This window comes from Arvicola amphibius, chromosome 17 (assembly GCF_903992535.2).
Source record: "Arvicola amphibius chromosome 17, mArvAmp1.2, whole genome shotgun sequence".
NCBI classification, from domain to species: Eukaryota; Metazoa; Chordata; class Mammalia; order Rodentia; family Cricetidae; genus Arvicola; species Arvicola amphibius.
In genome coordinates this window covers 5,403,895-5,428,853 of record NC_052063.2, presented here as the reverse complement: position 1 = coordinate 5,428,853, position 24,959 = coordinate 5,403,895, and the positions used below count along the sequence as shown (strand labels likewise).

At 43.5% G+C, this 24,959-nt stretch overlaps 1 protein-coding gene across 1 annotated transcript in view; it reads left to right on the top strand.

The window, feature by feature from the left end:
- Ano4 (anoctamin 4) overlaps positions 1–13,260 on the top strand; it is a 150,037-nt gene extending 136,777 nt beyond the window's left edge. The window contains exons 25-27 of the mRNA XM_042054263.1: positions 4,339–4,458; positions 10,483–10,588; positions 13,069–13,260. Of these exons, the coding sequence (XP_041910197.1) occupies positions 4,339–4,458; positions 10,483–10,588; positions 13,069–13,260 (418 nt within the window). The remainder of the gene's footprint in view (positions 1–4,338; positions 4,459–10,482; positions 10,589–13,068) is intronic.
- The last annotated feature ends 11,699 nt before the right edge of the window (positions 13,261–24,959 follow it).

The window sequence follows — 24,959 nt, the reverse complement described above, 5'->3', positions numbered from 1 at the left end:
GTCAAGGGGGCTAATGCCTCCTTAATTGCTGGATCCCGCACACAGGTAGAGCCACGCCCACAGGTAGGGTAGAGCCACGCCCACAGAGACCTCTCCATCCTTAGCACCAAGGCCTCACAGGGCTCTCTGGCTCCCCTCACCGTAAACCACCTGAGTTTCAGCCTCAACAGGTGAAGCCTTTGGTCCTTCCTAAGGCTTAGAGTGGAGCCTGTAACTGGGTTTTGGAGGATCAAAAAAATGAACTGGGAACAGATTTATGGAGTTGACAAGGAACCAGAGCTTTCGAAGTCCAGCAGCCTACCAGACTCACAGTAGGTGAAGTCTCATGGTAATTAGATTTTACCTGTGATGCTTTGGTTCCATTTTAGTCAATTATTCAGCTCTGGACACTTTCTTTGCAAACTTTTTTCTTTATGAGCCATCTGTAACTTTCCAGGCTGTACCTCTTATCTCTAATCCATTGGCCGTTGTTCTTGTTCTTGTGTGTGTGTGTGTGTGTGTGTGTGTGTGTGTGTGCACGTTCGTGAATGGCTGTGGTAGCAAACAACCTATTACTTCACAGTGACTCTCTCCCCCTCTTTTATCTCTTTTATCGTTTTTCTTTTTCTGCTGCCTCCTCTGCCTCCTCTGGTTCTTCTTTCGATTTGGAAATGATCTTGAAATTAAAAAAAAAAAAAAAAAAAAAGCTTACAGAGTAGAAGCACCGTAAAATCCCAGGAAGCTGTAAATTTTTGTGATGGAGACACAGCTAGGGTCGAATCCCACTTGTGCTGTAGAAATGGCACATTTCAATTTAAATTGAAGCCCAATCGAAAGTTCTCTATCCAAGCTCATCGCTGTGCCTCTCCATGGCTCTGTGTTACATCAGTGCCTCCTCCTTCCTGTTGGCTGAACTCACCTTGACTCCTCCATGGATGACAGTTTCACCCATGTGCCTTGTGTCCTTCGTTTCCTGTGACCTTTGTCCCTACGACGGCACTTTTAGGTCTGCCTAATGTTCCTGTCTCTCCTGTTGGTTCCATCCCCAAGCAGATTGTAGACAACTTTACGAGAAGAACCAGTTCTTTCGTGTCCGACCATGGCAGATAGAGCCACTCTCATGGTGTGGGTGCCCAGCAGCTGAGTGTTCAGGGTTGCTGGTAGGAAGAGCGTCTGTTTTAACCAGGTCTAAAAAGAACAGACATGGTTCGAGGCAACATTTTCTACACATTGCATGCACAAAAACCTTGCAACTGCATCCCTCTTGGTGCATTCTTCCTTGTCTTCTGCAGCTGCAGCTCAGGCTGCTCATTGTTTGTTGAAGAATCCACCTCCTCCTCTGGAGTGAGGCCACCTCCCTCTCCTTTGGTATCTTTACATGGGGTCCTAAGAAGGGAACTTGGGGAACTTCTGAGCAGGCGTTATGATTCAGGATCTTGAATGGGATACAGAATACCCTTGGCCTTAGAACTACCATGTGATGTGCGCATAAAAAACAGATGCCCTTGGTTAGTTACAAAATCAAAGCAGCTCTTGCGCAGAAACAGTGATATCATAAAGAGTTAGCGCCTTGACCGAGGACTCTGTGTTCATCACAGAGTTAGACACAACCATATCTAACTCAATGAATAATAGAGAAGATATGTGTGCCAATCCTATAATCACTTCTGTACTCATCTTATTAGCCTGAGACACTTTATCTATAAAACACATTTGCCTTTAAGTACATAAACCCAATCTTATTTCCCCAGGCATTTCCGACCTTTGATTTCTATTTCCAGGCTTGTTTAGTGTCACAAGACCAAAACCTCAAAGGCAAATAGCAGAGCTAATTCAAAGACATTCAGCAGCAAGCTTGATCTGAAATCGACAAACCTGAAAGCCAACTTCTGGTTCTGTTCTCTGCTCTTCCCCCCCCCCCCAATAGGGGTGATAATGACCCCTGCTGCGCCCCCTGTCTTGTCTGTTAAGGAATTAAAAGCAATCAGTAACTGATGTTTTTAAAGGATAATTCTTCCATTTAAAGACTTGGCTTGTCTTCCAAAGTTACTTGAGAAAAGTCCGTGTCCTGATCCAAACAATGCCTTTGGAGGGATACCTTCTGGGTCTCCTTTCTTGGCAATGCTTTCTGAGGCATCTACTGTCCCTTTAAGAAAATGTCCTTCACAATTATGTGAGACCTTTCTTGGCCTGGTACTGTCTTGGGTGGTGCCTCTCATTTCTCTCTCCTCATCGCGATAACTTCATCTTCTCTCTCTCTCTCTCTCTCTCCTTCTCTCTCTCTCTCTCTCTCTCTCTCTCTCAATGGTAGTAGGGAGGCAGAGCATTTGCCAGCCAACCAAGTGACAGTCATGGGATCCACTTCCCTCTGTGGCCCTTCAGTTGTGGCAGTAGGTCAGTGAGCTGATGAATGCACACCACTACCTGAACCAGACACCCTAAAGAGTACATGAATTCTCATTTCCCTACATTCATAACAAACAGCTTTTTGATGTTGCAATAGTAGGACTTCACCATTGTAAAAAGAAGCAGGGAGCTGTCTAAACAGTTCAGTATAAATGGTCCTTCTCCTGTCGGGTGAGACGGTAGTGAAAGATAACAATATGCTTATATACTAGGTTCATTTTTTAGTCTATGTACATGTGACTAACCACCCGCAGGAGACACATTTTCATCATGGGTTTGTGCCTGGTGTTCCATGAATATGTTTAGTAGATAGGTTCGCGGACTTATTCTCTTTATTTCTTTAGGTAGAGGCTATCTTTCATTAGACAGCTGTTTCATTTGAATTTAGATTTTTGTCGATGGACATTTTAAACAGAACCAACCGATAACAGCTTTAATCTCCGTAAAATCTTGGAGCTGCTTTATGAGATAAGAGTGCAGGCCTGGCTTTTGGTTCCCAGACCACTGCTCAGCTCCTAAGGCGAGTCTACTAAAGTCTGCGTGTCAGGCCACTGGCTCCCTCTCAGCAATAGCCAACAGTCACCAAGGTGCTGGTCTGTCTTCATGTCACGTTCTAGATGGTTCGTTCATTCATCCTCCAGCCCGTCCTTCCGAGGAGAAGGAGGTGAGGACTGGGGAATGTCACACACCTTCTGACCATCTCTTTAACCCACAAGTGTCTGGACAGATGGCTCTTTAAGCTCAGTTCGTTTTTCTAAAAGCAAAAGAGCAATGCTTTGCCCTGAGCATGGCGGGAAGAAGCCGTGTGCTGTGGGAATTGCTTGCGTCGCCATTTTGGCTTAAGATTCAGCAGTTTAGGATCATCCCATCAGACATAATAGTGAAGAGACTCTGAAGACCATGGTTTATCCATTCCATAGTATGTGCTGACCTACAAAATGCAGGGCATACATAAAATGAGTAACCATCGCTCACAAACTGTCTTGCTGTTGACTAAATATAGCATCGATATAGATGCTTTGCCTAAACCGTGTCATTTAATCCCTACTTGAGTCTATGTGGTGGACATTTTGTTCCCACTTAAGAATTACAGGAGGTGGAGCCAGTGAGGTAACTCAGCAGGCAAAGGAGTTTGTGACACACGCCTTGCAACCTGAGTTCTAGCCCCCAAATTCATGAAAATCTGGAAGAAAGGAACGGACTCTGCAAAGTTGTCCTCTTCCTTCCTCAGATACCCCATGGCACGTGTGCCACACATGCATACACGTGTCATATTCTCTCCCCCCTTACACACACACACTAATAGTAATAATGATGAACACATTATTTTTAATTAAAGAATTATACAGGATGAATAAGAACCAAGTACAATTGTATGAAAATGCTGCCGTGAAACCCCTAAGCTTGTGCTTTAACAAAGATCAGGAGGCAGGAAGCTGACAAAGTGATCGTTAGAATTGCTGACCCCATCTAGTCCAGGACCATGGGTAGAATCTCAGACATGGAGTTTGCCTCCCATCAAGTCAGCTAAATCCCATGTTTCTGGATTTCAACAGGGCACAAAACTGCTAGATCCTAAAATTAAAATATAAATCAATAAAACCCCACTTAAGATATCCACCCTACTCCCACAACCCTACAGTTCCAGGGAGAGAGTAGGGGCACTTGAGTGAGAAGGGGTGAGTCATGTTGACTGCGAGGAAGGACACCTTCTCGGAATAGGTGTGATTTCGGTTGGCCACAGAAGGCTAAGTATAATATTTACTCTTTCAAACAAAGGAGCAGGGGTTCCAAAGAAAAAGAAAATCCAAGCAGAGGTGTGGATGCCTGTGCTGTATTCGTGGCATGAGCAGGGCTATAGAGGGAGGGTGTACGTTGAAGAGGAGGAGTCAGTGAGTTAGGGATCAAGTGAAGGACCACCGGAGTAATGATCCAACCTGTGTTCTCATTCAGGTGCATGGTTGGCTACGTGAACGCCAGCTTGTCTGTGTTTCGAATTTCCGACTTTGAGAACCGGTCTGAACCAGAGTCTGATGGCAGTGAGTTCTCAGGAACTCCCCTGAAGTACTGCAGGTGAGTATGAACCCCTCCAGGTGAGTATGAACCCCTGCAGGTGAGTGTGAATCTCTGCAGGTGAGTGTGAACCAATGAAGGTGAGTGTGAATCCTTGCAGATGAGTGTGAACCTCAGCAGGTGAGTGTGAACCCCTGAAGGTGAGTGTGAACACCTGCAGGTGAGCGTGAACACCTGTAGGTAAGTATAACCTCTGCAGATGAGTGTAGGCCTCTGAAGGTGAGTGTGAAACTCTGTAGGTGAGTGTGAACCTCTGCAAGTGAGTGTGAACTCCTCCAGATGTGTGTACCTCAGCAGGTGAGTGTGACCCCCCAGGTGAGTGTCAATCCCAGCAGGTGAGTGTGATTTGTGCAGGTGAGTGTGAACCTCAGGAGGTGAGTGTGAACCCCTGCAGGTGAGTGTGAACACCTGCAGGTGAGTGTGAACCCCTGCAAGTGAGTGTGAATCCCTGCAGGTGAATGTGAACCTCTGCAAGTGAGTATGAACCTCAGCAGGTGAATGTGAACCCCTGCAGGTGAGTGTGACCCTCTGTAGGTGAGTGTGGACCTCAGCAGCTTTCTGCCTATTGAACTGGCTCTATCATGAAAGGTTTGGCTCACCCCCTTCTGGCTGAGTTAGTTTAAAGCAGGGGGTCTCATAATCAAAATATATTCTAGGAAAAAAAATTTATTTTCAGTAAAAGAAAAAAAAACACCAGCGTGTAGACAGAAAATGTCTTAAGTTTTGGTTGAGCTTATGCATGATTGGTGTAGTAAGTAGGTTCTGGAAAACAAAGGGTGAATATGCTTTATGTTCCCTGCCCAGAAAACCAGGCTTCAAAGAGAGCAAAGGTAATGGACGACCTCATGGACCATGTTACAGCAGCAATATAAATCTTGTTATTTGCTTTTTTTGTTTGTTTTGTTTTGTTTTGTTTTTTTGTTTTGTTTTCCAAGCAAGGTTTCTCTGTGTAGCCTGGTTGTCTTGGAACTCACTCTGTAGACTAGGCTGGCCTGAAACTCAAGAGATCTGTCTCTCTCCTTCCTGAGTGCTGGGATTAAAGGCATGCACCATTACCACCTGGCTTAATTTTTTAATAAAAAAAAATAAATAGCATAAAATAAAGCAGTGTGTCTCAACCCTGAGGGTATTGAAAATCAGGTGCTGATTTTTTCATTTTTACTCTGCTCTGCTAATTTTACCCAATATAATTTGATCACATGCGCTCCCCTTCCCTATCCAACCCCTTTCTCTTCCCACTCAATTTTGTGTCCTCTCCTTTTTAGTTCACCAAGTCCACTGTGTGCTGCCCCTACCCTCATGGCTATGTAGCTGTCCACTGGAGCATGGTCCACCTATGAGGGGCCACACCCTTAAAGGAAACCGACTGTCCTTCCAGCAGATCTCAGTTGCCAATAGCTTCTCACTTAAGGGTTGGACTTCATGTCCCCCTTTCCTCTCCATGCTGGTATTTTGTCCAGCATGAGCTTCCATAGAGACTATGAGGAAACGTGTTTTCTGGACATAGCCAGGCAGCTGCATGTATGTATGAATCCCAGTGTCTGTGATGCACCCTACCTCCTCTGCCTTTCACAGTCTTTCCACCCTGGTTCACAGTGACCCCTGAGCTTTGGGAGGAGCGTGTATACCATTGTGCTTCCGAAAGCCCAACTGCTAGATGAGCAGAGGACTGGTGGACTGTAGCTTGTTCCTCTGCAACACATATTCATGCTGTCTGAAAGGAGATTAGGTGATGCCTTCAAGCATTTGTGCAATAATACATGAAGAATTTATTGAGCACTGGCTATGTGTTGGGAATTCTTACTTTGTTTAATAGTGATACTAGCCTTCTGTGGCGGGCAGGTTTGACCTATCTGGCAGATGACAGGACTCCTGACTTTGATGGACTTGTTCTTCTAAGAAGCCTCATAGCAAAGGTGCCATAAGGGCATGGCTGTGGCACTTTCGTGTGCTGTGCCAACCTGGAAAGGACACTTTGGGTTGGGTCTAAGAGGCTCAGTAGAGTTTCCTCTGGCATCAACAAGCAGCATCCGTGGATAGGAATGATCAGCTTTCTGTGAGCCACAATCTGATAGTCTGTCTTTTATATTAGCCTCTTAATGACTCACTCTAAAATAATACACTTGCCCATTGTCTTTCACATCCCGTTATTTTGTTTTCTTCTTCTTTCAGAGAAATGAATAGAGGCATACACACTGCGTGTTAGTACCTAACAACTCAATTGTTTTTGCTTAGTCCCAGAACAAAACACTAATATGCAAATCCAGGGGAGAAAAGAGAATCCAACAGTTTAGACTTGTGTGAGAGACAGGAACTAATTGCATTGGTGTAGACAACTGATGCCCAGAAGACAATTCTGTAAATTCTATTGTGGACCCTGATGTGAAAAGAAGTTTAAGAAATCAAAGAAGAGCCGGGCGGTGGTGGCGCAGGCCTTTAATCCCAGCACTCGGGAGGCAGAGGCAGAGGCAGGCGGATCTCTGTGAGTTCGAGACCAGCCTGGTCTACAAGAGCTAGTTCCAGGACAGGCTCCAAAGCCACAGAGAAACCCTGTCTCGAAAAACCAAAAAAAAAAAAAAAAAAAAAAAAAAAAAAAAAAAAAAAAGAAATCAAAGAAGATAAAACCACGAAGAATTTTAAGTCTAATTTTTTATAAATATAGTTTTGTCTCATAGCCATGAGCATAATACAATGTATTTGCATTTTTCTTCTAGAATAACTACCTGTTTCTGAAATCCTGGGGCCTGAAAGTTAGCAGAGGGGATAACATGACCCCTGGTTATTGGGTAGCTCAGGAAACATAAATGGTGTTTAGGATAATCTGTGCAAACTTTATTGCTGAAGAAAGTTTTTCTTCCTGGAATTCAGTGCATAATTCTTGGACCTACGCTAGGGTCAGATGAATAACCATGTATTAGACAATGGAAATCTCAGGGCGCTGCCTGATGCCTATTACCACAGAGAGAACCAGCAATTTGGAGGCACCAGGGCATTCTCTCTATTTCAGCACAAATTAGCCATTATCAGTATCACTCTCGTGATAAAAACTGCATGGTGTATCATCACTGCACACCCCAAGACATTCATAATAATCAACACGATGATCATGATGGGGATAGTCACGACCGCTAATACTGTCTCAGGTCCTTGATATATTTCAATCATAGTCTTTATAGAAACTTATTATGAATCATCCATAAATCAATACTGAGCCAGAGGTGAGAGATTAGACTCCATCTCTTAAAAAAAAAAAAAGCTAAAAGGATACAAGATTGACTCAAAAATTTCAGTAGCCCTCTTTTACACAGATGATAAATGGACTGAGAAAGAAATCAGATAAATATTATCCTTCCCAATAGCCACAAATAGCATAAAATATCTTAGAGTAAATCTAACCAAACAAGTGGAAGTCCTGTATGACAATTTTAAATATTTGAAGAAAGAAATTGAAGAAGATATCAGAAAATGGAAAGATCTCCCATGCTCTTGGGTGGGTAGAATTAACATAGTAAAAATGGCAATCTTATCTAAAGCAATCTACAGATTCAATGCAATACCACTTAAAATCCCAGCAAAATTCTTCACAGACCTCGAAAGAACAATACTCAACTTCATATGGAAAAGCAAAATACCCAGGATAGCCAAAACAATCCTGTACAATAAAAGAATTTCTGAAGGCATCGCAATCCCTGACTTCAAACTGTACTACAGAGCTACAGTTTTATTGACATAAAAACAGACAGGAGGACCAATGGAACTGAATCGAAGACCCAGGTATCAATCCACACATCTGATTTTTGACAAAAGGCAAAAAAATATCAAATGGAAAAAAGAAAGCATATTCAACAAATGTATCAACATGTAGAAGAATGAAAATAGAACCATATCTATCGCCATACACAAAACTCAAGTCTAAATGGATCAAAGACCTCAACATAAAGCCAGCCACACTGAACCTCATAGAAGAGAAAGTGGGAAGAACACTTGAACACATTAGCCCAGGAGACCACTTCCTAAATAGAACCCCAGTTGCACAGACACTGAAACAATTAATAATGGGACCTCCTGAAACAGACATTTCTGTAAAGCAAAGGACACAGTCAACAAGACAAAACGGCAGCCTACAGAATGGGAGAAGATCTTCACAAACGCCACATCAGAGGGCTGATCTCCAAAATACACAAAGAACTCAAGAAATTGGTCATCAAAATAACAAATACTCCAATAAAAACAATGGGGTACAGGCCTAAACAGAACTCTTAACAGAGGAATTTAAAATGGCTCAAAGACACCTAAGGAAATATTCAACATCCTTAGCCATCAGAGAAATACAATCCTGAGATTCCATCTTACACCTGTAAGAATGGCCAAGATCAAAAACACTGATGACAACTTACGCTGGAGAGGATTTGGGGTAAAGAGAACACTCCTCCATTGCTGGTGGGATTGCAAACTGGTATAGCCCCTTTGGATATCAATATGACGATTTCTCAGAATATTAGGAAACAACCTTCCTCAAGACCCAGTAATACCACTTTTGGGTATATACCCAAAAATTCTCAATAATACCACAAGGACATGTGCTCAATCATGTTCATAGCAGCATTGTTTGTCATAACCAGAATCTGGAAACAACCTAAATGCTGGTCGACCAAAGAATAGATGAGGAAAATGTGGTACATTTACACACAGCAGAAAATATAATGACATCTTGAAATTTGCAGGCAAATGGATGGAGCTAGAACATCATATTGAGTGAGGTAACCCAGACACAGAAAGACAATTATCACATGTACTCACTCATAGGTGGTTTTTAGACATAAAACAAAGAAAACCAGCCCACAAATCACAATCCCAGAGAACCTAGACAACAGTGAGGACCCTAAGAGAGACATACATGGATCTAATCTACATGGGAAGTAGAAAAAGACAAGATCTCCTGAGTAAATTGGGAGTGCAGGGACCATGGGAGAGGGTAGATGGGGAGGGGAGAGGAAGGACAGGGAGCAGAGAAAAATGTAGAACTCAATAAAATCATTTTAAAAAAAAAAAAGGAAAGCAACGACTGCGTGGGAAACGGGTGGAGACTTCATGACTCTGGAGTCCCTTTTCCACAGTGACAGTCGTGATGCTGAGGGTGACAATGAAATGTGCTCGTGTAGACTAAAGTTCCTGGGAGGATGCCCGGCCCCACATAGCTCTTCAGCGAACACGTGCAATGTCAACTCAAATGGGAGAGAATGAGGTTGGGATAGGAAGGAGCTGTCCATGGCACCCAGCAGAAATCCATGCCGGCTGAGACTCACAAACGGAAATATATTGTTCCAGGCAGCTGGGAGCATCCGGAAGCCATGCAAAGTTGTTTTGTTGTTTTCAATAATAACTGAGTGCTGAGAATTGGGCACAGTCAGCAGAATATTATCTCCGCTGCTCTACTTCACTCTGTTTTCATTTTCCAAGATGTTCTCCTCCTCCCTCCTTCCTTCCTTCTGTGCCTCCCCATATAATTTGTGGTTGCTCCTAGCAGCTCCATGGATTTAGGACTTAGGACTTAGTGATAATCCATTTAATAATAGTTCTAATGGACATCCTGGTGGTGAGTCAGGAGTCTCCTGAGCTAAGGTTGAGGGAGAGGTAAATCCTACCCAACCACCCATGGATAATTACCCAGAGAATACATATTCTTTTGGTGAGGAGGTTCAAGACAGGGTTTCTTGAACCTGTGTAGCCCTGGTTGTCCTGGAATTTGTACTGTAGACCAGGCTGGCTTTGAATTCACAAAGACCTGCTTGCCTCTGCCTCCCGAGTGCTGGGATTAAAAGCCTGTACAAATACTGCCCAACTAGAAGATATTCTTTTATCAAAAGAAGAAATGTTGGGTAAACAAAGCATCGGATGCCTAGCATAAAGTTTTTGTTTGTTTACAAAATTTGTTCCCATGTATGAAGACTGCATACTGAAAATGGGAGAGATTTGAGGACCTGAAGACCAGAGTCACAATGCAAGCCTCTCCTGTGTTCACAGGTATCGGGATTACCGGGACCCTCCTCATTCGCTGGCACCCTATGGCTACACTCTGCAATTCTGGCATGTCCTGGCAGCCCGGCTGGCTTTTATCATTGTGTTTGAGGTGAGTTTTCTCAAACAGTTCCTTTATTTCCCTTGGCATAATGAAACTTCATGGAGTCATGTGTATGTACGTGGCAGAGACGTTCCACACAGAGACTGACTTTCTAAAGTTCCACAGTCATATACGTGGCCCCTTTTTCATCTTTGCCCTTCATTGGAATGTTGGAACTTTCCCAGAAAGGTTTCAGAGTCTTTCGTAACCAATCGGGAATCGTAGGTCCTACGTTTAATTTCTAGGACTATGACTCATAATCTTTAGGAGAGATGCGGTTTTCCCACCCCCACTTCCAGAGGTACCGAGACATCCTGTTTGTGATGTCCTTTTCACAAGCCCCCCCCCCCCAAGACGATGCAGATGCTCACAGAGCATTTGGAAGACGTTGAACGTGATACCACACCTGTTGCCTCTGTGTGTGTCAGCGTCGCCTTACTTAAGCGCTGATTCCTGAAGAGTCAGAATCGACATACAAAGTCCCGTCTTCCTGGCAATTGCCTGCGTTGTGTTTCAATAGAAATCTATCAGCTACTTTCTTTCAGGCTTTTAGGAAATTCCGTATTTCTATAACTCCATTGATAATGTCAGTTCCATCTCTTGTCATGTGTGCTGGTGCCGCATTCATTTACACATTCACCACAGATGCCTTTGCTTGCACCGGAAGTTTCTTAAAACCTTGAGATAGCTCTCTCTTCATCGCGTCCCCCCCCACTCCAGACAGCCGAGGAAAGATGATATAAGTTCCTCTCCTCTTTTTTTTTTTTTTTTTTTTTTTTCGAAACAGGGTTTCTCTGTGTAACAGTCCTAGCTGTCCTGTCCTGGTACCAGCTTTTGTAGAGCAGGCTAGCCTTGCACTCACAGAGATCTACCTGCCTCTGCCTCCCAAGTGTCGTCGGCATTAAGGGCATGCACGACCACTACCTGGCCAGTCACTCTTTTTAAATATCTTTTCTATATTTGTTTATTTGCATGTGCATGCGCACCTATGTCAATGCCGACGTGAATGTTTGGAGCTCGGGGGCAACCTACTGCAGTCGGTTCTTTCCTTCCTTCCACCATGTGGAGCTGGGGGACGGAATTCCATCTGTTAGGCCTGGGGGCCCTCTCACGGCCCTCAGTTCCTTAGAAGATATGTTTTCTGTGTGTGGTGGCGCACGCCTTTAATCCCAACACTCCGGAGGCAGAGGCATGAAGATCTCTGAGTTCTAGGTCATCCTTGTCTACGTAGAGCTTTCTGGGCCAGTGATAGAGATTAATCTATCTACAAATAAATAAGAGGTAGATATGCTTAACCTAACATGGTCTTAATGGTTTTTTTCAAACTAAATAAGAAAGGGTGCTACGGAGATGGCTCAGTGGGTAAGCACTATGTACAAGCATGAGAGCCTGCATTTGAGTGCCCAGCACCAGTGGAAAAGCGGGGTGAGGTGGCACATGCCTATAATCCCAGTATGGGAAGGAGCGAAGATTCCAGGAACTCAGTGATCATCCCCTCTAGCATAAACAGTCAGCTCCAGTTGCAGAGAGAGAGCGTGTCAACCAGAGCTACAGTAAGATATGGTAGAGGAAGACCCCCAACGTTAACTATTTAGCCTCTACATGCATACATACTAACAAACACATCTGCACACATACACACACGCGCACGTACACTCACTCACACATCATGAATAAAAAGTCAGGGGTGGTGTTAAATTACTAAATGCTTCTCATTTAGAGCTTTCCATACCCCTCCTGTATATTGTCACTAGCTGTTTAAGACATTAGAAGCATGCAGAAAAGCCTCTTGATCTGGCAGAATTTTGTGCCTTCTGTGTCCCTGAGTTTGTTTTAAAGGAATTGAAGAATTCTTAATCCTAGCCTTTCAGAGAAGCTTTAGTGTTGTTAAGTAGTTTGGAATTATAAGGACTCTTATTCCCACTGTCGTCTGGTAGTTCATGGGTCACCAGGATATAGACAGACAAAAATAACTGTGACTCTAGAATTCCAGAGATTCACATTTCAGGTAAAGAATTTGTGGCTCTTTCCCAAAAAGAGAAACATTTCTCTCTGAAATTACCATTTCGCTAGGCCCCTGGGTGACTCTCACTGGCAAAGTTTATAAGGCATTTAGCAATCCACACAGAATTTTCAAACTAATTCTGTCTTGCATAGCATCATTTTTTAGGTGAGTGGATTGAGGCCCAGAGGAGTTGAGCGCCCTACACTCAGGTGGACAGTTGGCTCTAAGCAATGAAAGCGGTCGAGCCAAGACTTGCTTCTAGGGTTTCTGTTTTCCTAGTATCCGTTAAACATCTCTCCCCATCTTCTCCCTCTGGCCCTCCTCTCTAGATAGTGTCAACAAACCAAGTTCAGTTCTCCCCTGACCTTTATCCCTGCAGTGCATGCCTCCCCCGCCTCATCCCACTCCCACATGTCCCAGAGGCGAGGCTCCCTGTCCCAACCACGCCTCTGATTCTGTTGTGTTCTCTGTTGCGTTTTTTTAGCACCTCGTGTTTTGTATAAAGCACCTCATTTCCTATCTGATACCAGACCTCCCGAAAGATCTAAGGGATCGAATGAGGAGAGAGAAGTACCTGATCCAGGAGATGATGTACGAGGCTGAGCTGGAGCGCCTCCAGAAAGAACGGAAGGAGAGGAAGAAGAACGGGAAAGCACACCACAACGAGTGGCCATGACCAGGTAGGTGACCAGTGTGCCCCAAGGGAAGCCACACTCAGGTCAGGTGGGGATCAGCTGCTTCGAACATCCAGAAACCAAGCATAGTTTTTCACGAACAAAGGTTTGCTGTGTGACATTTTGTTCTTTTGGCTTTTGGGGGGGCCTCCACCCAACTCCCAAATAAATCACACACAGAGTCATCTTATTTTTAGTTATGAATGCCTGACCTTAGCTTGGCTTGTTTCTTGCCAACTTTTCTTAACATAAATTATCCCAGGTACCTTTTGCCTCTGGGCTTTTTCTGTATACCTTTCTTTACTCCTTTCTCCTTGGCTTGCTGTGTGTAGCTGGGTGGCTGTCCCCTGATGTCCTTCTGTTCTCTTATTGCTCCTTCTCTCTCCACCCAGATTTCTCCTATCTATCCTCTCTGCCTGCTAGCTCCGCCTATCCTTGCTCCTGCCTTGCTAGTGACCATTCATCTCTCTATTAGGACCATCAGGTGTTTTAGACAGGCATGGTAACACAGCTTCACAGAGTTAAACAAATGCAGCGTAAACAAAAGTCACACGCCTGAAAATAATATTCCCCAACAAGGGTTAAAATAAGACCCTTAGATGCTCACCAAACCAGCATGTTTCCCTAACCATTGCAACCCGACGCCCCCTGCCCCAACACATGATCAGGCTATCTTCTTCCTTGCCAGATTCTAGACTGGGAGTCAGGGTCTTTGTTGGTTGGGCCAGGTAAGATAAACCTTTCTCTCCCTTCTGATCCAGCCAGGCAGTTCTCTTTCTATCCCCAGGGTCACAGGCCCCTTCCTTCTGGTAGAAGTCAGTATCTCCACTATCCCATTGTAGACTCCATCACCCACTCATGTTTTCCAGATATCTTTTTGTATTACACGGCGCCATCTAAGAAGGTTTCCCAGACCTCTCAGCCCTTTGAGACTTAACTCCTAAACTCCTCTGGTCACGACCATTGGCACTATGTGCTAAGAGATAGACCAGTTTGTATTGTTAATCTGTGATCCTCAAAAGCTGTCTGCAGGTTTTCACAGAACAGTAGTAACCTCATTGTGGGTTGGAATTTTAATGTTCCCAATTATCTAGCAGGAGGCACATGGCACCTGATCAGTATACATTCGATAATAAAAGTCATATAGGCTGAAGCTGTTATGGAAACTCAGCAAAACCCCTACACACTCTATCAAAAAGTTCTGAAACTTTCTATAAAGTCAGAAACTAGTTATATGACCTTGACAAGCCACCTGACTTCCCTGAGCCATGTTCCCTCTGTAATAAACTGTTTAGATGACCCTCTGTCCTCATATCCCATGAGGCTCATATTAGGGAGGCAGGGGAGTCTTTGGCCTTTGGTGTTCTTCCATGTTTTCTTCTTTATTTGAGCAAAACCTTTGAATTTTATTTTTTTAAATTCTGCCTCCAAAGGAAAACTGAGACAGAGGAAAGGAATTTCCTGTTGGCCAAGAGGCAACAGCTCTCTGCAGAAATGCATATCATTGATAGCAGAGTTGTGTGTAGCGCCCTCGCTGCCTGTTGACAGTTCCACGGGCTATTACGGCTTTGATAAGAAGCTGGACTTGGAGGAGATAAGATAGACCCAAATCCGGCAGGAATATACAACTGAACTCCCACCTTGTACTCAGGCGCAGGCCAGACCTAGGCTTCATGAGAAACGACCTAATTCTGCTGTTCCCGATATCTACTCTTTGGCTGTGGCTGTGGTAAAATTACTGACCTTTCGGACGTCTGCCTGTTGAACTAAGCTAATGTGGAACTCAAATAAGGTGCCACCCGGGTGGCATTTACCCAGCAGTAACATGCCGTAGAGTCTCCAGCATGTGTGTTACCAGTAAGCACCGTGCTGTCGCCCGCGGATTCCATCTCTGCCTTTCACTTTGGGTGCGGTGCGGCACATGGGCTCGGGTTCTGTGTGTGCTAAGGTGGAGAAGGGGAAGCAAGCAGAACTTTAGAGGATGAGACGTTTTGGGTTTTAGATTTCTGGGATTTGGGCATACGTTCTACCCTCAGAGCCTCTGGTTTGTTCTGATCACCCCCCTGGGCCTTCTTTGGGGAAGAAAGGCTGACTATCCAAGAGCTTTGGACGGGGTGGAAAGCAGACATCTCCGTGGAGAATTGCTCCTGATAGGTAGCTCCGTGGTCATTGGTGCACGTCATTGTCCTTAGAGGCCAGGCGGGCTGCAAGGTGGGTGATACATCCTAGGAGAGCCCCTGCCTTCTCCACCACATCCTGCTTTCTGCCTGCTTCTCGTCCTTATTTGAAAGCACGGTTTCTGTCTGTCTTTATTCCCACAAGGGTCAGCAGGATTCCTATTACTTCAGATTGTCTTTCTGACTCACTTGCCCTAAAGCAACTGTAATGTCTGGCCTTCCCCTACTCCCTTTGGGGTTCCGAATTCTTGGGATGCCTTCAGCACACAGTGAGCACTCGAACTATTGCGCACCGTGATGTAGGGATGGCCTAGGTGTGTTCCATCCTGATGCCTCTTCTCTTTCCAGGTGACGGTTGAGTTCCAGGCTAAAGTCCTGAATCTCGTTTACTTCTCCCAGCGGTGCACAAGCACATGCACGTGAATGACTAGCAATGCACCTGCAGTGCATGCTGCAAGACACCGCCATGCAGCCGCAGACAGAGCGGCAGTCAGGGGAGGACCAAGGTGGAGTCCCGCTGTCGTGAAATCATGCTGCAGTCAGTCCAGCACAGAATTGCTATCTATCCATAGACCATTCTTGACCAAGCGAGCATGCACGTTATGGGCAGTTAACATTCTCAAAGTTTTTAAAAACCAAGGGGAAACTTGTATACTGGGCCTGTTTTTCCAGCCTGTTTGCTATCTTTTTTGCATTCGATCCCATGTGAATTTTACAGACACTGGGCTTAAAAAAAAAGGGTATTTGGACACCTGGACACATTCCTAGAATGTCATCATGTCCTAATTCTACATCACCAAATGATACAGACAAGACCCTGTTTACAACCTTTTCGTTCTTTCTTTTTTTTTTTAAGTTCAGATCTTTCTGAGGAGTTGATTCTCTATGACATATCTATAGCTATGTGTATGGCCATAGATGTATTTCTGTGTGTACATATGTATAGTCATGTATTCCTACATATGTACATACAAATGCAGAGATATATAAAGTACATAGGAGTTCCTTACTTGTAAATAGCCAAAAACTACTGACATGAATGATGAATTTTCACATTTAAACAGTTACCAACATGAAGCCATGTTTAATGCTTGTATAATGTGATACAATAAAGTTTAAAATAAATTTATGCACCTGGAATATTTTCAGCTGGCTCCTCTGAACGTCTGTTGTATCTTCACCTTCTGGAATAAAAGGGATCGCACTGTGCAATTTTTTTTTTTTTTTTTTTTTTTTTTGGTTTTTCGAGACAGGGTTTCTCTGTAGCTTTGGAGCCTGTCCTGGAACTAGCTCTTGTAGACCAGGCTGGCCTCGAACTCAGAGATCCGCCTGCCTCTGCCTCCCGAGTGCTGGGATTAAAGGCCTGCGCTACCACTGCCCGGCTCGCACTGTGCAATTTTTAATGCAAGCTTTCTTGCTTCCTACATGCTACTTTTGTATTACTCCAATTGTGTTTTTCTTCCTTCCCATCTTGCTTCCCTGTTGCTTTCTTGGGGTATAGAGCAAATTGCTTAAAAAGATACCGCCAGCATTTTATGGAGGGGAGCCAGAAAATGTACTCACCAATATTGAGAACGTGTCTGTATCCCTGCCTGCTAGACTATTGCACTAATTTTGAAGAACCACCTGCCTGTGGAGTTGAGCAGACAAGGAGAGAAATACGTTTTAATTACTCTTCCTCCAGAGATGCAGAATCTTTTAAATTTGTTTGCACTGTGTGTATTTGCAGTGTGCAACATTTGTTATAGTCATATTACTATGTCAAATTTATGTGCTCAAATTGTACCAGTCCACAGTTCTATAACAAAAAATACTTAAGACTGGATACTTTATTTAAAAATTCACTTATTCATTCATCTATTTTTATTTAGATCACTGTTTCAAAGGTTAGAATTTCAAGCTTGGATGGCCCCAAGGGTTTGATCACTGGTGAGGAAGCCACCATTCACCACAGACTGATAGAACAGTAAACAGGGAAGCAACCATGCAGACGGACAGATAACCTGGCAAGACAGGATGAAGATGCCACAGAAATTCAGGAGTTGGGCTCACTTGTTTTCAGTAGTACAAGTCCCTAGGGTCCCATAAGGTTGCATTAAGTAACCTACATGTACCTCAACAGGATAAAGAAAATGTGGTACATTTACACAATGGCGCATTTCTCAGCTCTTTTAGTACTTTGATGAAACTCCCAAATGTGTAAAAGAGTGGGTCTCTGATTCTTGAACCTGCTTCTAGGACCCTTTTATTTTTCTGTTGGCTTGGCTTGTCTTGTTTGCGATTTCTGTTATGAGTAGAGCAGCAATGAACATGGTTGAGTAAGGGTCTCCGTGGTAGGATGAAGCGTCCTTTGGGTAGATGCTCAACAGTGGTACAGCTGGGTCTTGAAGTAAACCAATTCTCATCTTTCTGAGGAATCGCCATATTGATTTCCATAGCGGTCGTTCAAGTTTTGCACTCCCGCCAGCAATGGGGGCGTGTCCCCCACTCCACATCCTCTCCAGCATGAGCTGTCACTTGTGTTATTGATGCTAACCATTCTGACAGGTGGGAGATGGAATCCCGGAGTCACTTTGATTTGCATTTCCCTGATGGTTAGAATGTTGAACATTTAAGTGTTTCTCTGCCATTTGAGATTTCTCTATTGAGAATTCTCCATTTCTATCTGTATTCCATTTTTTTTTTTTTTTTTTTTGGTTTTTCGAGACAGGGTTTCCCTGTAGTTTCTAGAGCCTGTCCTGGAACTAGCTCTTGTAGACCAGGCTGGCCTTGAACTCAGAGATCCGCCTGCCTCTGCCTCCCGAGTGCTGGGATTAAAGGCGTGCGCCACCACCGCCTGGCTGTATTCCATTTTTTAAGTGGATTATTTGAGGTTTTAATATCTAGTGTCTTGAGTTCTTTGTAGATTTTGGACATTAGCCCTCTATAAGATGTGTAGTTGGTAATAGCAAAAGGCGTGCCCCTGTCTCAACACTATAGTCATCGTTACGATCTCAGTGTTTAGGTCATTCAGGAACAGAGTGATTTCAAACATAAAGGTTTTCAAATCACTATAGTGGGGGAGAGGATGTTAAGTCTTTGAAATTGCAGAAATTTCTGTTGACTAAAAATGGAAACTTTCATATTTACGTGTGTGTGTGTGTGTGTGTGTGCATTGCTAAACACTAAACACCTTAGAAATCTAGAGGTGTCTTGTTTGTTTGTGTGTTTGTTCCTGAGACAGGGTCTCCTGTAGCCTAGGATAGTCTTGAACTCACTATGTAGCTAAGGATGGCCTTGAACTCCTGATTCTCCTGTCTCTGCCTGCTGAGTGCTGGGATTCTACTATATCTGGCTTCCAGACAGCCCAGTAATCTCACGGTATGTGAGGGGAGTGTTAATAGAAGTTCTTTGTGGGATTTGATGGACACCTCTTCCTGCCACATGAAAACATAATCTCCAGCCAGGCATAATGGTGCACACCTTTAATCTCAGCACCTGGATACAGCAGCAGAAGGATCTCTGAGTTCGAGAGCAGCCTGATCTACAAAGGGAGATCCAGGTCAGCCAGGGCTACACAGAGAAACAAACTGTGTGGCATCAGGAGTTTACCTAATACTGAGTCTCAGAATTTTTACACGTGTGGTAATAGGATAATGTTAAAAACTGCTGGTGTTTTTATGAGTAGCAGAATCGGTTTACCACTAAGTCTTATATCATGCCCCGCCCCCCAATCCAGTCCACAATGCATGGAACTAGGGTCTTAATCCTGTTTCAGCTGTTGAAGGAACCACTAAATAAAACCCTCAAAATTGCTACCCTCTTCCATGATTATTCTGTAACATACAGTGAACCGCTATAATTTGTCCCCCAAAGGCAGCGCATAAAAAGCTTGGTCTTCCATTTATCACCATTAAACAGAAATGGAAAACCCTGTCTCGAAAAACCAAAATAAATAAATAAATAAATAATAAATAAATAAATAAATAAATAAATAAATAAAAACAGAAATGGAGCCATTCAATAGAAAGTGGACAACACACACGCACACGCATGCACTTCCTCTCCATCATGAGGAGGACAGCTTGCTTGACTATAGACTTCCAGCTATGATATCTTGCCTTGACACAGGCCCAAAACATGGACTGAAATCTGTGCAGCAAAACACGCCTCTTATGTAACCTGGGTATTTGCTATAGAAAGAGAAAGCTGAGTACCACCGTGACCAATGAAGGCCAAAGAGAGGAAGTGGCTAGAAAGCGTTGAGACCCAGCGAATACCTCACTTGGGCGGTGGCATCTGAACAGAAACCTGTAATAATCCAAGGACTGATCACATGCCCTATCACAGAGAGCTCCCCCAGGCAGTTCGACAGCCTGTGGCCGGGTGGGCTTTCCCAGGTGAGAGGGATGAGGGACAAGTGAGGCGAGGGTGGAGTGATGGAGAACAGAAAGATAATGTGCCCCAGGTGGTGCGGTCTACAGCTTTCAAGCAGTGGCCCCCCAAATGGAGAAAGCCCGCGCTTGTCACTTAGTCTGAAAACTAATCCCTCACTCAAACTGGGGGATGGTCACTCCTTGTTTCTGTGGGCAATTAAGGAGCAAAGGATCAGAGAAGAGACCCAGTGGCAATTTCTCTTAAAAAGCCTGCATTAAGGGAACCAGAAGAGACAGAAGAGAATGAAAGCAAAGTCTGGGGACAGAAGGGGAAAGAGGAAGGAGAGAGAAGCCAGGAAGGTATCTGGGATGGACGGCACCTTCACGTGAACAAAACATCAGAAACGGAGAGCATGTGCACTGGGGAGACAGCAGGGTGTGTTCTCACGTGTGAGGCATATCGTGATTGCTAACGGGGGAGGTTAAGTACAAGATAAAAGCACCCAGAGAAATGGAAGAGGGAAAAGGTGCACGTGCTATTAGGGCCTAAGAACTGAGCAAGTATTTGTTTCAAAGATTCGAGATACGGCAAAGGGCGGCTTGCCTGTACAAGAGGAGAGCGCAGGTAACAAAACAAGCGTGGATTGTATATATCATACATCACGGGAGGCTCAATGTAACACGGACAGGAAAGTGATAGCACTCCAGAAAAGCTCATCTGACTGAGGGGGTACGAGCCTCATTAGACAATGAGGACATAGCAACTTCTGAGTCAAGAGAGTCATCAGCCTGAGCTTCCCAAGAGGTCACTGTGAATTAGAACCATCGTCATGTTCGGGATGTGGTTTGTAGACCAGAAATCAAGAGACACATAAAATCCCAGGCTCCATGCCAGTGCTGCCTAATCAGAAACTGGGAGTGCAGCCCAGCCCCTCCAGGTGACGCCAACATTGGCCAAAGCTGTAGGACAGAACGTGAAGTGGCCTTCATGGGTCATCCAGGGAGAGCAGCAGAGAAACAAGAGGAAGCTGCATCTCCCTGCGCAAAGGTGAACAGGAACATCGTGAGTCAATGCCACCAACTGTGATGCTCTGTTTTTGGGTGCATTCACCTAAACAGAGATCAAAGGGAAATGAGGCCTTTTTAAGATGAGGAAACAAGAGCTTGTGAAATAGGAATGAATGATAAAAGCGGGACTTTTCAACAGTCTTTGGTCTGATGAATTTGAATGGAAAAGATCTAATCTAGCCTTCAGAATGAAAGGTCATATGGAATTCCCCTCTTGAGAAAACTGGAACTTTGCTCACCCAGTGACTGGGCAGGAACTAAGTGGGTAATTCAGTTAAACCACCAGAAGTGGCTAAAGGAGAGGAAGATTCTTGCCAAACAGGAATCCTGGCCATCTGCTTGCAGGACGCTTTCCCAAATTAAGCAGCTGGGTAGAGCCACGGCCATCGCTTGTACCTAAACCTTTCTTTATCTTGACCGGCCACTTAACTTTATTCCCACGAAGTATAGTTTTGAGATAAAATTGTTACCTTTCAAACTTTTCTTCAAGAAGATGGACATTCGCAGATCTGGTGTTTCCAGATCTAGTCTGATGTCCTGCTGGTACCAACAATTCTTTTTACTGATTTTTAAATTTCATCCACTAAAAATTGAAGTTGATACAGAAAAGTTGGTCCTTTTTGTGTGTTTTATGTGTGTTGCCATGTAGGATCAACGCTTTTGCAAGCTAGACAAAAGCTCTTCCACTGAATTATATCCCTGGTCCATTTTGTTTTGTCTCTTTTTGTGTTAGTGGGTTTCACATGCTACAATGAAATATCTGAGTCTATGAAATCTTTTTTTTTTAATCCATGTATCTTTACTTGCAAGTGTTCATTGCAAAGTCACCAGTCTGGTTTGAGGCCTCTGGGTTCTGCTACATTGTCGATGCCGGGCCCTCCCTGGAACTCCTCCTGGTTATCCCGCTGTTGCCTGTGTTGTGGAGATTCTGCAGCATTGGGTCCACAGGAAGGGCCCCATCGCCTGCCCCAGCAGATCACTGATGGGGTGGATCTGAGTCAACTCAATCTTTTCAGAGGTTGGCTGAGCTCACAGATCTCAAAGTTCACGGCACCGCTGAAGTGGCCCTGTGCTTCCGACTCTGACAAAGCTCTCTCGTCATGACTGGAACATGGGGAGAAGCGGCCAGACCGTGAGTGCGGCACTCAGCAATCACGTCAGAGGGCATCGCTGCCTATGATATGAAGACCTGCTCTAGACCCCACTTCCAACAGACTCAGGTGTCTCCGAGGCATGCCACCCTGTGCGCCATGCATTCAGTCATGGCTGTTTGAAGTATAGTCAGCCAACATGTAAACCGTAGCATTTCTGCCTTCGAGTATGGTTCGTTCATTAAAATATAAAATGGTCCTCAAAGACAAAATTGTTCAAGGTCATTTGCTTTCAGTTCTATGATTTATGCACAGCATTTAGTTCGAGAGAGTCCTTTATGGAATAAATAGGGCAGGAGTAATAAAGGCGTCAACACTCCTTAATTTACTCAGACACTTATTCCAGGAACAGACAACCGCAAAGATTTTTATGGAAATTTTAATCAGTTAATTCAAAGAATTAGATTTGTAACCATATTTTATATAGAAATATTCAACTTACCCCAAAATTTCACAGGCAATGGTACAAAAGTTAATTCTAAATGCAGTAAGGGCATTTTAAAGAACTGCACGGTCATGCACTCAGGTGGCTGGGTTTTTAGTGGTGCGAAGAAGCAGCCGAGGGTCCTGCACACGCTCATCAGATGCTCCCTCATCTAATGAAACAAACCACATCTCTTGGGCTTGTCATAAATGAAGTGAAATTAGGAGACCTTAACCACCATGCATTTCATATCATCCTAGTGTGTCTTCAGACCATCCCAGCATGTGACCAAATTAGACACCACATAGAGAAGCTGAGGTGGTCTAAGACTGAACTAAATGCCCCCTATTTGTGAAAATGTCTTAACATCTTCAGACTTCTCTGAAACTATGTATAGGTCATTATCCAGCATGACAATGTTCCACAAGCTAGTGGTATTTTCAGACAGAAACGTCCAGTTGTTGACTTCTACCGAGCATCGGTATTAGCGTCCGCGGTGTCTCAAGCTACACACACTATCAGTCTCTTCCGCCGACTGTTTTCTTTGGTGGGGAAAGGAAAGCCACCCTATCCTGTGGGACCTTAAGCAGCTTTCCCTAATTGAACTCCCTGTGGGACACTGGCACTCTGCTGTCACCGTGACCACTTAAATTCTCCATATGGTCCCAGAGGAGCACAATGGCCCCTGTTGTTCTACTAGTCTCAAGGGGAAGAAAGAAGGACGGCGCGAACAAGTCATCATCTGAATAAGCACACATCTGTGCTGCCTCATCTCTCACCTCTAAAGTTTTCTTCTCTGTAGAGTGAGCAGGATTGAGCTACGCCTTTCTTTAAGGTTTACAGTCTCCCTAGTAGGATAACCCCACGGATCCTCAAATGCGTCTTAGTCCTGTGGTGGCATATGTTTATGAAAGGTTTGTTTCTCTACATCATGATAGTACAGAGTCTTCTTAGTTAGAAAAAGAAAAAAGCTAGTGGATTGCTTTTGCCCCAAATTATTTGAATTAATAAAGTCCTGTTGTGTCAAATCTCTGATCCTTCACGCTCATACCATGTCTGTGAGGTAGGCAGCCCAATGCCTATACCATCATTAAATGGAATTAAGGGCAAATTCAAAGACATATATGTCAGCAGAGAAAGATAGTGACAGACAATTTGTATGGTTTTTTTCCTTTCTTTAAGGTTTTTGTGGTTCAATTAACCAAGAAAAGATTATTTGCTTTATATATAATATGCCAACATCTCAGCCATATTTAGATTTGTCTCAAATTTTAAAAGTGTTTTAAACAAATACTATTTGGGGCATACCAACATCATTTTACTTTAAGAATTCTACCTGGCACCCCTGTGTGTCTGTAAAAGTAAAACCCTGATATTCCCAAATGTCACAAGGATATGCTTTGTTTTACAGGAAGCTGGCAAAAATCATCCGGAATATCATTTCTCATGAAGGACACATTGCATAATCTCAGGACAATCAAACCAAAGAAAAAGTTACTCAAATAAACTTATTCTCACTACCAAACCTGAAGCATTCCACATACACAGTCATTCAGAATCATTTAATAAATAACTGTTCTTCAAATTATAGTTATATAAGACTACATATATGCTTATATGACCCTGCTCACTGGAATACTATAAGAAAGAGTCACAAAACTTGATTTTTGTTTACAAACACGGTGATCAAAAATAGATCTATATACATAAGAAATACACAAATACATAGTTGATTTAAATGGTATATAAATCTCTCTGCTTCAGATAAATGCTATTTTTTTAAAAATATTTTAGTTTTTAATGTCAGTTAAAATGTACAAAGCATGGCTGTCTAAATATGACTAACCAAAAAGTATGTATAAAATTATAAATTATTTTTAAAATGTCAATATTTCTATTTTAAAAATGTGAAAACTTCTTAACTCTTTTAAACAATATCTAATGTGGGTATTATAGAAAAATAAGTTATTGATGAAATTCTGTAATGCAAGTGGTAGCTATGAACACAGCCAAATAAGTGGCTAAGAACATTGGGACTATTGTTCGAAATCTTAGAAGATGGAACAAAGCACGTAATAAGTCTGGGACAGGTAAAAAGAAAAGTAGTATTTACCTATGAAATTTAGCACTTTAAATATATGAATTAGCTCAACTTAACAGCACGAAAAGCAATTATCTGACCCCATGGGACTTTACTGGTTTTAAATATGCAGTATTCTTGAACCATCAAATTTACATAACGTATACATTAGTCCGTACCAGGTGAAAGGGTATATATAATTTATAGGCTGGGACATGGTGAATGAGGGACAGAGGTGACATGATTCATACTGGTTGTCTCAAGACATATATAAGCCCAGGAATCTGGAACAGTAAAAGCTTGGACAATGTGCCCAACAAAAGCAAGACTGGTGGGCCAGAAGCTAAGAAGAAAGTGTATAGTATACAGTGTACAGCCTAAGACAGGCAATATAATTGGCCAATAACCAGGGATCTCAGTGGGAAAAATAGGTACAAGAATGTATT